The sequence below is a fragment of the Mus caroli genome, unplaced genomic scaffold (genome assembly GCF_978045245.1).
Source record: "Mus caroli unplaced genomic scaffold, Mus_caroli_1 scaffold_1, whole genome shotgun sequence".
Classification (NCBI taxonomy): Eukaryota; Metazoa; Chordata; class Mammalia; order Rodentia; family Muridae; genus Mus; species Mus caroli.
In genome coordinates, this window is record NW_028227256.1 from 165,363,844 (window position 1) to 165,377,957 (window position 14,114).

General features: G+C 46.8%; 1 protein-coding gene across 2 annotated transcripts in view; it reads left to right on the plus strand.

The window, feature by feature from the left end:
- The window catches only part of Rxrg (retinoid X receptor gamma), a 41,249-nt gene that overhangs the window by 24,370 nt on the left and 2,765 nt on the right, over positions 1–14,114 (plus strand). For both annotated transcript variants that reach the window (XM_021157140.3, XM_021157147.3), the window contains 7 exons: positions 2,311–2,455; positions 4,708–4,887; positions 8,341–8,501; positions 8,609–8,738; positions 9,838–9,970; positions 11,763–11,854; positions 12,988–13,093. In XM_021157140.3, the coding sequence (XP_021012799.1) occupies positions 2,311–2,455; positions 4,708–4,887; positions 8,341–8,501; positions 8,609–8,738; positions 9,838–9,970; positions 11,763–11,854; positions 12,988–13,093 (947 nt within the window). The remainder of the gene's footprint in view (positions 1–2,310; positions 2,456–4,707; positions 4,888–8,340; positions 8,502–8,608; positions 8,739–9,837; positions 9,971–11,762; positions 11,855–12,987; positions 13,094–14,114) is intronic.

Consider the following 14,114-nt stretch of genomic DNA (forward strand, 5'->3'; position numbering starts at 1 on the left):
CCCAGAGCCTCTGTCTGTCTCCCATGCTCAATAAATATTTGCTAAGTGAATGGAAAAGCAAGTGGTTTTGAAAAGAACCTACTGTGGTGTTATTGTAGGTTATGTTTTTAACTAATAGTTCTTCCTATGCCAACATCCCAGAATAAGGGAGAAATCCTACCTCTGGTTCTGTTTGCACTTACAGTTACATGGTTACACAACGTAATTTGGAAGTCAGGGATTCCGTGGACCCTGTATTAGCACTCAGATATTATCCTGTTGGTTCTAGTGGATACACATGTGCAGATCCACGTCACCTCCCTTTCTTTCAAGTTGCCTATACTATTGTGCATGTGCATGCGTGTGTGTGCATGTGTGTGTGTGTGTGTCTTTCTCTGTAGGTATATATGTGTGTGTGTGTGTGTGTGTGTGTGTGTGTGCCTATGCCTATGGAGGCCATGGAACAACTTCAGTTGTTCTTCAGGTCTCATTTGCATCTGTCTGTCGGTCCTTACTTTCACCACTCTTCCTCCTTCTCCCTCCTCCCTCCCCCCTCCTCCTCCTCTTCCTCCTCCTCCTCCTCCCCTTCATTTGAGGCTGGTCTTTCACTGGCCTGGAACCTGCTGCTTTAGCTAGGCCTGCCATCCTGAGAGTCCCAGGGATCCATTCCACTTCCCAAGCACTGGGGTTCTGAGCATTCGCCGCCGCATTTTGGCCTTTTTTTTTTAAAAAAATGGATTCTAGTGATTTTACTCAGGTTCTCCCACTCGTGCAGGAAGCACTTGACTGACTGAGCCATCTCGCCAGCCCTCACCCCCTTATACGGGTTCCTAATCGTACATATTCTGACTCCTCAAGAAGACCAAATGTCTTTGAGGACCAAGAGACAGACCTTCTAGGTTTTGCAGCTCTCTTTGCCCAGCCAAGACCACTGTGCATCCTCAGGCAGGGGCACTGAGCTTGAGTGCGCCGGTTTCCGACTGGATGACTGTTTTCTCTGATAACTACAAAGCACTGAGCTTCAGCCTCTTAGACACTTCCTCAAGGGCACCAGGACAAGTGGGGAGGAAATGCTCACTTTTGACAAGGGATGGGGACCAGGAAGGTCAAGCTGACCTACATATTCAGACAATCATACGCACCAGCGCCGTGCCATGGTGGGCAGGGCTTACTGGGCATTGCAGAGGATCTGTACAGATTTTGTATTTTCATGGAAAGATCATCTGTTAGTTACCACCAAGTTCAAAACCAAGCTTGAGTGTTCTGCCCATTTGCTGCTTGTACTGGCTGGTTTTGTGTCAGCTTGATACAAGCTGGAGTTATCACAGAGAAAGGAGCCTCCCTTAAGGAAATGCCTCCATGAGATCCAGCTGTAAGGCATTTTCTCAATTAATGATCAAAAGGGGAGGGCACCTTGTGAGTGGTGCTATCCCTGGACTGGTAGTCCTGGGTTCTATAAGAAAGCAAGCTGAGCAAGCCAGGGGAAGCAAGCCAGTTAGTAACATCCTTCCATGGCTTCTGCATCAGCTCCTGCTTCCTGACCTCCTTGAGTTCCAGCCCAGACTTCCTTTGGTGACCAACAGCAATGTGGAAATGTAAGCTGAATAAACTCTTGCCTCCCCAACTTGCTTCTTGGTCATGATATTTGTGCAGGAATAGAAACCCCGACTAAGACACTGCTGCTCAATGATTTGAACACAGGGGCTAGCATCTCCAGTGTGCTGGAGATGAGCCATGCACCTGTCCTTCTCTTCCAGTTTATCAGGAAGCCCTAGATGTGCATTTTTATTTGCCTTTGTGTCTCAGTGCCCTGGAGAATGTCCAGTGATTGACGGATGAATGGCTTTGTGTGTGTGTGTGTGTGTGTGTGTGTGTGTGTGTGTGTGTGTGTTAGGGAAGGGACTTGTCTCTTAGAGTCTGCTCATCTTGCCCGAAGGACATAGCTCCTCCTGGTGCACTGCTGAAGCTGCAGTCAGTAGTTGATAAAAAATTTAAAATCACACAGCTGACATCGTCCTAAGTGTGCGGCGCAGAGCTTAGCTCAAGTAAAACACATGAATAAAAGAAAGAAACCCAAACAGCTTAATAGAGTGTTGTGATGCTTGGGGTTATGTTTTAGCTTCTAGAAACGATTTCTTTCATCTTGTGTTCTTGTCCCATGGCCTCACATTCATGTCATAGATGAGCAGTTTGGGGAACCCTGCACTTGGAAGTTACTTCTTGCAATGGAGCTAATCTCACGTGCACGCTCCTTGCAGGAGGCCTGGGGATTGGGTTTACCCTGCCTATCTGTGTCTTTTTATTCTTTGCTTTTGTTGGTTTCTCTTGCAGCTAAATGTGGTCAACAGTGTCAGCAGCTCTGAGGACATCAAGCCCTTACCTGGTCTGCCTGGGATTGGAAATATGAACTACCCATCCACCAGCCCTGGGTCTCTGGTGAAACACATCTGTGCCATCTGTGGGGACAGATCCTCAGGTATGGGCCCCATGAGATAGAATCACGGAGGAGGGTTTCTTCCCCTGCTCCATGTGTGCACTGTACCCAGTGAAATGAAAAGACCCTTTATAGTGGTCCAGTTGGAGGCTTAGCTTATAGGTTTCTATTACAGGGTTCAGAGCTTGAAGTCTTGATGATTCTAAAATGCATTTCTTTCTTTCTTCTCCTTCTTCTTTTTTTTTTATCTTGAAGGATTAGGCTCCCTGGAAATGTTCCAGACTGCTCTCTGGAGTAACACAATTGTGTCCGTGTCTGGGATTGAGAAGCTGTGATGTGAAATATTCCATGCTAGCTTTTCTTTAATTTTTAAAAAAGTTACTTCTCATAATCATAAAATGTCCCAAATAAATAATTATAAAACCAATAAAAAATTGGAAGACTCATAAAAGTACAAAGAGAAAGTAAAATAAATTTCCATAGTATCCCTATGAAAGAGAAACTCTTTAATATTTGAGCATATTTCATTTTATTCTTTCATACCCTGCTAGATTTTTTTAAGCATGCTTTTATGGGCAAAACATGTTTTCATTGGCTTATCCTCTTCCATTTTGCTAAATTTGCTTTTTTTCCTAATTGTTTTCCCTTTCTCTCCATTCTTCCTATTCCATCTTCTTACTCCATCAGCTTATTTTTAACACATTTGGGTCTCTGCTTTGAAGAATGAGAAGGACAAGTGTGTTGGTGCCTGCTTGTAATACCAGTACTTATTGGTGAGGCAGGGGGATCATGAGTTCGAGTGAGCCTCTGTTACATAGTGAGACCCTGTGTCCCAATTACTTAAAAGAGTGAGAAGACAGAGCGTGCTCTTTTTGTCTCAGACCATGAAGACTGACTGGCTGTTTCTCCAGCCTCTCACTGATGCTACTCCATCAGGCTGTGACACTGAGAGCTACAGATGCCCCAGACTTACTCAGCGTTGTGGCCAGCATTTGCTTGCTTTTACAATTCATTTTCTAATCATGCAGAAATGACTGTCGCCATGACAGAATGTCAGCCACAGCCTGACAAAGCATTTTCTTTGAGATATTTTAGTTGAAGGTGGTAGTAAAGACATGGGATGACTGCCACACTACGGTCAGACTAGGGTCCTGCTTCTCAACGTTAAATATTTCAGATCCAAAAGTATTAGGTTATCTGGGGCCAAGATGAAAGCCCATATTTATCATTGCTGGGAATTCAGAAAACTAGCATAGCCAACTAATTGGGCACAGGCAGGCTACTTCGTCAGGCTGGCTGTCTCTAGCCACCGCTTCATCTTAGGGTGGCCTCCACTGACAGACAGGTAAGCTCTGAGGTGCAGGACACTACATTTGCAGGTTCTCGGGGATCTCAAATGGATTTTTAGCACCGACATAAATAAACCAGAAGTAAAAACTGGGTCTGTGGCTACATGGAATTGTCTATTCTAAAGTCAGACCTAAATGTGTTTTGAATGATCTGCTTCAATACAGTTTCAGGGTCTGTGACTTCGGCCACATGACCATAGCATGCAGAAGAGTTCCTTAGAGCAAGCCCTGTTACTGACTCATAGGGCTTGTGTGGAGACAGGTGTGGCAGGTAGCTCTCTTGACTCAAAATTAGCCGTTCTTACCAGGGACAACTAGAGACCCTAGAGACTGTGAAACATACAACTAGTTATTCTAGATGAAGCAAAATCACTATCAGAATGTATTACCAACTCAAGATTGAGGCTAATGTTATGCTGTAAAGATTTTATAGATTTTTTCTTTCATCAACAGTCGGTAACTCCGGATTCTGTTACAAGAGATTCTGGTACAAGATGATAAGTTTTAGTGGGGGTTTCAAGACCTGGGGCTTCAATTTTGTGAAATGTCAGTTAAACAAAGGTTCTTTTCCTGCTGGATAATATATGGCAATTAAGCATCTTTCTATTTATTATGTACACTAAAATATGGACCTGAGGTAGGATATTTCTTTAACAAAATCTAAGAGTTGCTTTGATAAAATAAATGTCAATAAAATCTGAGACCAGGAATTTTCTAATGATGCTGTCTGGAGTTGGAGGCACAGAGAAAGACACACAGAAAAGTAATTTACTCTTACTTTGGATTCTGTGATCCAGCTTCTTTGGGATTCCTTATTTGTTCTTAGGGGCTATGACCAGTTCCTTAGGGGGTGGGTGGTCATGGGCTTCTTTGCGGTGTAAAAATTCTGAATAAAAATTCTGAATAAATACAGGAGCTGTCTATGGGTTGTTCTCTCCTAACCAGGGAAGCACTACGGTGTGTACAGCTGTGAAGGTTGCAAAGGTTTCTTCAAAAGGACCATCAGGAAAGATCTCATCTACACCTGTCGGGATAACAAAGATTGTCTCATCGACAAGCGCCAGCGTAACCGCTGCCAGTACTGTCGCTACCAGAAGTGCCTGGTCATGGGCATGAAGCGGGAAGGTGAGGTATCCCGCAGCTCTCCTCCACTCAAGGGGAGCAGGCTGCATGCCGTGGCTCCTCTCCACTCAAGGGAAGCAGGCTGCGCGCGAAGAGCTACGAAGCGCAAAGACGAGCCAGGCTGCACGCGACTCTATGGGAGGGAGAAGGTTGATGTGGAAGGTCAGATGTGTCTTAGGCACCACAACTTCTCAAGGCTTCCCTCCAGAGCTCAGAGGGCAAGAGGCATCTCTTCTTTCCTTATCGCTCTTTTCTGGGAGCCCAAGGACACTCACGTAGGACACCCTTCATTTTTTTCTTTCAGTAAATGGGCAGCGGGTCTCGGTGGTCTAGTGGTCTTGTTCTGTGCCGTACCTAGGGCGCATCAGACTGACCTTCAAGGTGGAGCTGGCTTCTTGCTCTAATCTTAGGTTTCTTTGGAGGGAAAACTTCAGATTTGTTATTGCCCTCTGGGATTTAGAACCCTGGCCCGCTATAAATCCTCCCATGCCGGTACATTCCTCAGTCTCTGTGGATTATTGGCATCTATAGGTCTGACAGACGGGCCTTCTCAGTCCCTGAATGTCACCGGGCTTCATCTTTTAATTTATAGTGTGAGTTAGAGGGCTATCCTTGTGTCAGAGAGTAACAAATCTGAAAGTGCTTTTTTTTTCGTTCTTGTTCTTGCTTTAAAAGATCGAAAGTCATCCTGCTAAGTAACACAAATGAATTGAAGTGGGCAGCTCATTAAGCAGAGGGCTTTGCATAGGTGCCTGGTGTGAGTGGGAAATCTTGGTGGTTGTGCAGGAAGGGTGGCCTCCCCTTGCAGGTTGGGACGGCTCACGGAGAGAGTTCGCTCCACACCTCTTGTGGTGAGATGGAGGAAGTCTGCCAGAAAGAAGCCATAAAGAACAGGTTCTTGAGCCCACGCTTAGCGGAAGTACCACCAAGAGCGACACGTGACAGGAGAAGGGTACATTCAGAGTCACCCAACCAACCGGAGCCAGTTCACAGATGACAAAAGACCCTGAGAGCCAATGGGCATCCCACGCTGCCTCCCTGCATTGCCCTTGCCTCTCTGAGGTATTCCTTGGGAAAACACCAGTGTGAGCAAGATGGCGGGCGCATGAAGCCACTCCCCCCCCCCCCCCCACATCCAGATCTCACTAAAAGAAAGGAAAACACTCTTTGCTGTAGTTTCCAGGTTGTATAAGGTAGAGGTGCTCCTTTGTCCTACAAGTTCAGCCTGTGCTAGTGCTCTGGAGGCCATTGGGAAGGTCCTTAAGTGGGCTCTGGGGACAGCCAGCCTGGGTCCCCATGCGTCTTAGCTTTTGACTTCAGACAGGTTTTCTAGTTTTTCTGTGGTTCGTGGTACCCAACCCCCCAGAGAGTTGATGAAAGGATTTAAATGAGATACAATAATCTTTGTAGAGTACTGAGTATAAAATACACCTTGATTTAGAAAGTGCTCCATCAATGTTGGCTGCTGGGTAACCTGAAAATCCACAATAACTAGTTACTAAGTGGATGGATGGAACCCAAAAAGCTGAAGTCTGGAGCTATTTTAGATCAGCTAGCGTCCTGGATCTATTGTATGTTGTAACAGGTGCTGGGGATATCTGCCATGTAGAATATCCTCCAACAACAATGTGTTGCTTCTTTTATATCAGTGAGGTTTGTAGTACGAATGGGAAGAGAGAATAGCCAGTTCTTAACTCAGTTAATAGCAAAATGGGGATTGGAACCTGACGGCCCGAAGCTAAGGCTTCCCTTTGAAGCTCCAAGGTTATTTTCTCTGAGTGTTACAAGTCCATTAGAGTTGACTGAGGATCACGGGAAGACCTTGACTCAGTTTGCTTCTTCTGCTTTGTTATTGTTTTTGTTTTAAGTCAGGACGAATAGAGAATATTGATTTCTTAAAGAAAGGTGAAGGAACATTGAACCTCAGGCAGAAAAATCCAACTGAAAGAAAAATAGCGCTATAGTTCTTACGGGTTGTCACTGAATAGAGACTGGTGGAGTGAACTGAAAAAGAATGAGAAAGGAAGAGAAACACACACACACACACACACACGGGGCGGGGGAGAGAAAGACAGACTGGGGAGAGACACAAGCCCACAGAGCAGGAAGACAACACAGGGAAAGAGGGAAGAAATATTCTATTGAAGTTTTAAAAGTTGTTGTGCAAATTCCCACAAATCCATCTCAGTCAGTTACTGACCTTTCAGCAAGGAAGCCAGGGCTGCTGATAGATTCTCAGGCATCTATAGGCATGCGGCAGTTACATTCGGAAAACGATCTCTTTGGATCTGAAGTGTGTTGTTCTCTCTTCTCACCTTTTCTCCCCTGTTCTGTTTCTTCATCCTACCCTCTCATTTTCTTACCTCCATCCCCTTTCCCTTTCTCCTCCATCTCTATATTCTTTCTGTCTCTCCGGGCCACATAATACCATCTCTACATGGTTCAGAGTATTGGGGGTAGTTTTGAGGCCTCTCCTGTGCTTGGCCTTGAGAAATCAGTCTCATCATTCACCCAGCTCCAGCCCTTCAGACAGCCTCTGTGGCTGGTAATGCCGTCAGAGGAGAAGGGCTCCTCAGCCTGTGGGCTGGGAGCAGGGAAGGAGAGTCCTGGAGGAAAGGCTACTTGTGAAGGGGCTTTACCAAGTTAGAGTGGGATTTGCTCCTTGCGGGAGGCAAACTATCTTCCAGTATTGAATTCTTCTCATTGATGCCGGGACTAAATTAGAAATAATAGCCTCCGAGATGGATAGATAGGAACTCAATCAAAACTCTTCTCACGAGGGCAGTGTTAGGGTATGAGCTCTGTGTCGCTTCTTGATGCGTAGGCCCAAGAGTTCTGAGACATAGAGCCAACTTTGATGAAAACCCCCAAGTTTGGGAAGGCTGTAGGAACTCCAGCCTATAGCTTTGCCTGTGTGCCCTCCCCCACCCATGAAATCAGTGCACATTCTGAAATGTCTTCTAGGTGACATCCCTCCACCCCTTCACTTACTAAATCCCCACAGCTGGCTCCCGGAAGATTTTCCCTGACAAGTCGGATCAGGTGATGTTGTGTTCAAGCTGGTGCACAGGGGGCCTACCTAATGGGACGTGAATGCCAGGGCAGATGCATGGGATCTGACAAGAGGAGTTTTTACAGTAATGGGCTCACTCCTTAACCGTTGCATGCTCACAGCCTATCCGAGACATCAGTATAGGAAGGATGAAGACACAGGGGGTAGCAAGGAGATGCTAAAATAGCAAGATTAAGAGGGGCATGGCAAGGCTTTGAAAACAGTATAACTAAAAACCCATCTCTGAATCAACTAGGAAGCAGCTCCCCTGTCTTCATTCTGTCTGTCAGCATTATTGTGTTCCTGGTTCAATACCACAGTGGGTCTCATTTTATATAGGTAGGTGACTGCCCCACACTGATCCTTGCCACTCTGTAACATCTGTGTGTCTTGCCCCGTGCCAGCTGTGCAAGAAGAAAGGCAGAGGAGCCGAGAGCGAGCAGAGAGCGAGGCAGAGTGTGCCAGTAGTAGCCACGAAGACATGCCCGTGGAGAGGATTCTAGAAGCCGAACTTGCTGTGGAACCAAAGACAGAACCCTACGGTGACATGAACGTGGAGAACTCGGTATGCTGCCTTAGATTTCCTCCCAGCTTCTGTTTCTTGGGTGGGACGGAGGTGACAGAGGGGGATTTAGCGTCTGAGGGGCTCATAGCAAGTTGTTCTTTTTTCAGACAAATGACCCTGTTACCAACATATGCCATGCTGCCGATAAGCAACTTTTCACCCTCGTTGAGTGGGCCAAACGCATCCCCCACTTCTCAGACCTCACCTTGGAGGACCAGGTCATTCTACTCCGGGCAGGTAAGACATGGGATTCCTCTTGCCCTGAGACAAAGCCCTAGACGGGCTCTTTTGAGACGGTGGGACTTTAAAAGGAACAACTTGCAATTGCTGTGTTTTCCTTGAGTTCAGAATGTAGACCAGGCTGGGCTCAAATTCACAGAGATGCACCTCCCTCTGCCTCCCAAGCACTGGGATTAAAGGTGCCTGGCCTTCATTATATTTCCTTTACAGACTTGTGAATTTAAATGGTCCTCCCCCCGCAGAACTTTCATTCACAAATGAAACCCCATTCATGGAAGAAGTAGGGCTCCCCCCACCCCCCACCCCGTTGCAAATATTTCTGTAGTTTTATAATTTACATTTTAAAGGCACATAAATCACTCTATTGGGAATAATTAGAAGCAGTGTCTTACAACAATGATAAGACAAACAAACAGAGATGTTTCTACACACACACACACACACACACACAAAGACAGCTAGAAATTTATGCCTAGGCCTGTGTTAGCTGGAGTTCAAGGCTTCCTCCATTTTAAGATTCTTTGTGCTACAGTCTTATGTCTTCTATCAAGGACACTGCAGTCTGTTGACATCTGCCATGGCTCCTCTTTGACACAGTCATTAGGGAGATTTCGTGAGGACTGGCTGAGCTCTGGGAAGCCATCCACTCCACTCATCCTGTTGGATGATGAGTGATCACTGGGTGTCCACCGAAAGCTACGTACTGTGCCGTTGTTATAGGTCACACCAAGGAGGTACAACTAGGTTGTCAGCCCTGGGGTGGAGAGTATAAGCTACTGTCACTGTATCCATCATTCCGCTGACGGTGACTATTGATGGTAAACCGTTGGTCCACATTTGCTGGTTCTCAAGCTGCCCTTTTAGGCTGCAGCTAAGAAACTTCAGGGGCAGGCACGCTCAGAGCCACGGAGTCAGGAAACTCGAGCCCTATCCTTTCTTCTGTCGCTAATTACCTGTGTCACCTTGGGCTGGGCCGTAACCTTCCGGGATTTCCATTTCTGCTTTCATTACGTGGGATGATGCGCCACGCATCTCACGGCTCTCCAGGAGCGCGGAGTGCGGCTCTCCCCACAGGGTCTCCTTTCTGTGCTCACAGGGTGGAATGAACTGCTCATTGCCTCCTTCTCCCACCGCTCGGTTTCCGTCCAGGATGGCATCCTGCTGGCCACGGGCCTCCACGTGCACAGGAGCAGCGCTCACAGCGCGGGAGTCGGCTCCATCTTTGACAGGTTGTGCTGATTCCCTTCTGTTGCCAGGATTTACACGCAGTGTGCATATGCACACACGTGTATACCCACATTTTTCTCTTTTTTTTCTTCTCCCTTCTCTCCCTCTGTGTAATTCCGAGAAGCAGTAGGCAGCCCAAACAGGTACACATGACTATATCAAAACCATTGGGATTTTTTTTTTTTGTACTTAGACAAGTGTCCCATTCTATTGTTCCAGCGAGGCTCAAGCTTGTGACAATCCTCCTGCTTCAGCCTCCCCTGTGCTGGGATTACAGGTGTGAGCCCGGTTTCCAGAGACGATTAAGCACGTGAAAATAGAAATCTGGAGATCGAGAGAGGGAGTTTGGCAAAGATGACAGTAATAAAACAAAGCCACTCAGAGGCCAGCATCATTGCCAGGCAGATGGAAGGGCCTGGTACCCTCATGCTTTCTAGTTGGGTGGACCTCTGGCATCAGCCAGTAAAGCTGGGGGGCGAGAGGGCAGTGCACCATAGGGGCCAGGGATGGAGAAAGGGTCAAGACCCATCTTCAAGAGGCTCCGTGTTCTGGGCTAACAGTGTTTTGGCCTCTTTCTCTCTGGACCCCAGATCCCTATGCTACAGCAGGGGCAAGCTCGGTCAGGAAATAATACCACGACAGAGATTCACTCTTTCTTTTCTTTTTCTGTTTTAAAGAGTTATTTTTATTTTACGTATATGAGTACACTGTAGTTGTGCAGATGGTTGTGAGCCTTCATGTGGTTGTTGGGAATTGAATTTAGGACCTCTGCTCAGTCTGGTCAACCTCGCTCGCTCGCTCGCTCACTTGCTCGCTTGCTTACTTTGGTCGACCCTGCTCACTCAGTCCCTGTTCACTCCGGCCCAAAGATTTATTTACTATTATACATAAGCACACTGTCACTGTCTTCAGACACACAGAAGAGGGCGTCAGATCTCATTACGGGTGGTTGTGAGCCACCATGTGGTTGCTGGGATTTGAACTCAAGACCTTCGGAAGAGCAGTCAGTGCTCTTACCCGCTGAGCCATCTGGCCAGCCCCTCACTCTCTTAAATATACTAAAGTATATTTGAAAAATCAAAATCAAAATATAATATAAAGTATGTATATGTATTATAAGGCATTTAAAAAATGAAGTAAATGGTAACAATATAAAGCATACATATAATATATGATATATGAAATATGATACGTAGTCAATAAAAGTAATTAAAGTAATGAGTAGGTGAGTGACTTGGGGCTGAAGGCATGGGCAGCTGATATTGAGAAAGTCTCTCTATCAAGTTCCAGGACCCAGGGCCCCTTTCCGTCCACCATAAATAATCTTTTTTGAGGGACATACCTGCTCAGTTTAGACGCGTTGATTTCTGCCTTGCCCCTTTCTATGATGCGCTCAAGCACTGTCATGGCTCCTGGAGATGTTTGCCCTTTGACCTGGGCTGCCTTCCTGGGTTCTTATGTGTACAGTGCCCTGAGCTGCCTTTCCCTGCTCATATCCAACTCATTCAGGATGTCTTTCTGCTCCCTGCTGGGAGGCCCGCAGCTCTTCCTCCCTGGTGAGCCCCAGAGGCTATTACTCACTGGACCTAGCCCCTTAGCTGGTCGTTTCCACCCCAGTTTCTTCCTCTACACTGTAATCCTTAGGATGAGGGGCTTCATCATCTTCATCCCTGCACCCTTATACCCATGGCAGCATCTCAAACCTGAATAGGGCCATCACAAGTACGGTGGAATTTATTTTATTGGTCCCTAACTTAACCCTTGTCTCCCTCCCTACCTTTGCTTCCTGTGAAGAGTCCTTACAGAGTTGGTGTCCAAGATGAAAGACATGCAGATGGATAAGTCAGAGCTGGGGTGCCTACGGGCCATCGTGCTGTTTAACCCAGGTAATGTCTGTTTAACTCCAGCCACTGTGTGGGGCTCAGCCCTCTCTCAAGGTTGACCTCTGGGACTCTGATTTGCTCCGTCCCATCCCCCACTTCTAAGCTCAGCAGAGACAGAACAGTCTGAGTCCAGAAGCCATCAGTCTATAGAGTCTTCTCTTCATTGCCTCTCCTCTCCAGAGCCATTGGTATTTCAGCTGGGTGTGGAGTTTCATTGGGTGGGAGCAGCTGGGGTAGATGAGATCTTCTAGTGAGCTGGATGTAGGGTATGGAAGAATGACAAGTGTCATATATGTCTCAGGAGTGGTTCATTTTCCATTCACTTGGCATGGGCAAAACTCCAGGGGCAGCATGTTCTAAGGGTGAGTGGGTTATAACCAGGATGTTTTCCTCGGACAATGAACTTGGGGGAATGGACAGTAGACATTCAAGAGAAGCCAGGACCAAAGGATACATAGGTAAGAGCTGGCCTCCTCTGCCTGAATTGGGAGGCAGCTGTGAACCTAATGGGAGCAAAAAACGGCAAAAAGAGCTGGGTACTGAGAATCTCACAGGCTGGTGGGAGAAAGAAGGGCTTTTAAAGGAGCCTAGCATGTGGTCAGTGGGAAGGGAGTGGCATCTTGGAAGTCCAGGGGCAAAATCACTTTAAGAGGAGGAAGTGACCAGCTTCGTCAAATGCTGCTGGGTGGATATGTCCAGTCTTCAGTAGTTTGACATGACAGACGTGAACCCTTTAGGTCCAAGATGGGTGTAGCTCTGATGCAGGCCATGTGTAGGGTTTGCTTTCGTGCCCCATCTCAACACTTAGGCACACTCGGTGAGTCAAAAGCATCTGGTGAGGGCGTGAATATTGCTTTTCGAGACAGGCCTGGATAACCTCTTCTTAAGTCAGCAGAGGGTCTGTTTCACTGTTGACAATTTAAAATCCTTCAGATGGAGAGTTTGTTAGGGAAATGACGCACAGGAAGGATAGCCACCCGATGCAGGGGATCTGTTTACTTCCCAGGTGTGCCTGAGAGTGAGTTCCAAGTGTCTCTCACAGCCCCAAGGGGGGGGGGGTGGCCAGTTTGATGCTGTCTGGAGGAGGCTGTCCTGCTGAGGCATTAACCAGAAATCCAATCCATTGCTCTCTGCAGATGCCAAGGGTTTATCCAACCCCTCTGAGGTAGAGACTCTTCGAGAGAAGGTTTATGCCACTCTGGAGGCCTATACCAAGCAGAAGTATCCGGAACAGCCAGGCAGGTGAGAGAGATGTGGAACGCAATGTTAACAGCATCACACCTCCCAGCGCCTCCCTCCGCCCCCTATTGACTGTGCATCTCCTTACTGGGCTGACATCAGCACCACAAGATTAAAGCCTCAGCGAGGTCAAGGTCGTGTCTGTCTAGTCAACATTCATCCCACTGCTAGCATTAGTGCTTAAAGCAGTGGCTGCAGATAGAGTAGCATCTAGCCCAATCTGCCTGTGGGTTTGCTTTTTTTGTGCTGTTTGGTTACCAGCAGTCAACCGTAGTTTGAAAACGCCAACATTAAATGGGCAGTTCCACAAGTGAATCAGTGACCTTTCAGCAGCTTTTATTACCATGTGTTAATATGATAATTGTGTCTTGTTTTCATTGTTTACCTCTTATTGAGTGTTTAACTTATAAATTTACTTTTTCATTGCTCTATATGTGTATATGCACACGTACATACGTTTTCTGCACCTATGTACAGGTTTGGTCGTATCTTCAGTTTCGGGGAAGTACACAAGGACCCGGGACAGATTTTCTTGCAAATGGGGCGGGCGGGAGACCAGGATACATATCCTTAAATGCTGGGTGAACAGGGAAATGCATGGGTCGGTACGGGAGCGTGATCTCAAATCCAGCCAGTTTCAGAGATCCAGAAAGGACAAGTCTCTTAAGGGAGATCACAAAGCTGGTGGCCGGTGGAGAGAAGATGTGAACCCACGTCTCTGTGAAGCGACAGCAAGTCCCTCACAGTCCCTGCCCCATGGTGACTCTCATGGAGCACAAAGGACAGGCTCTGAGAGCTGAGAGATGCTGGTCCTCAGGCATCCATCTGGGTGGCCTTGTTGTACTATTTATAGTATTGCTGTTTGGTTAAAACAAACCTTTTAAAATTTCCCGCAAAGCATGGTGAGCAAGGATTTGCCCTTTCTACAAACTGACTAAAATGAGAAACTGTGATTCTCACCTCCCATATCCGTTGATCCAGGATGGTACACTGACATCTACCAAATGTTCCGCAGAGACTAAAC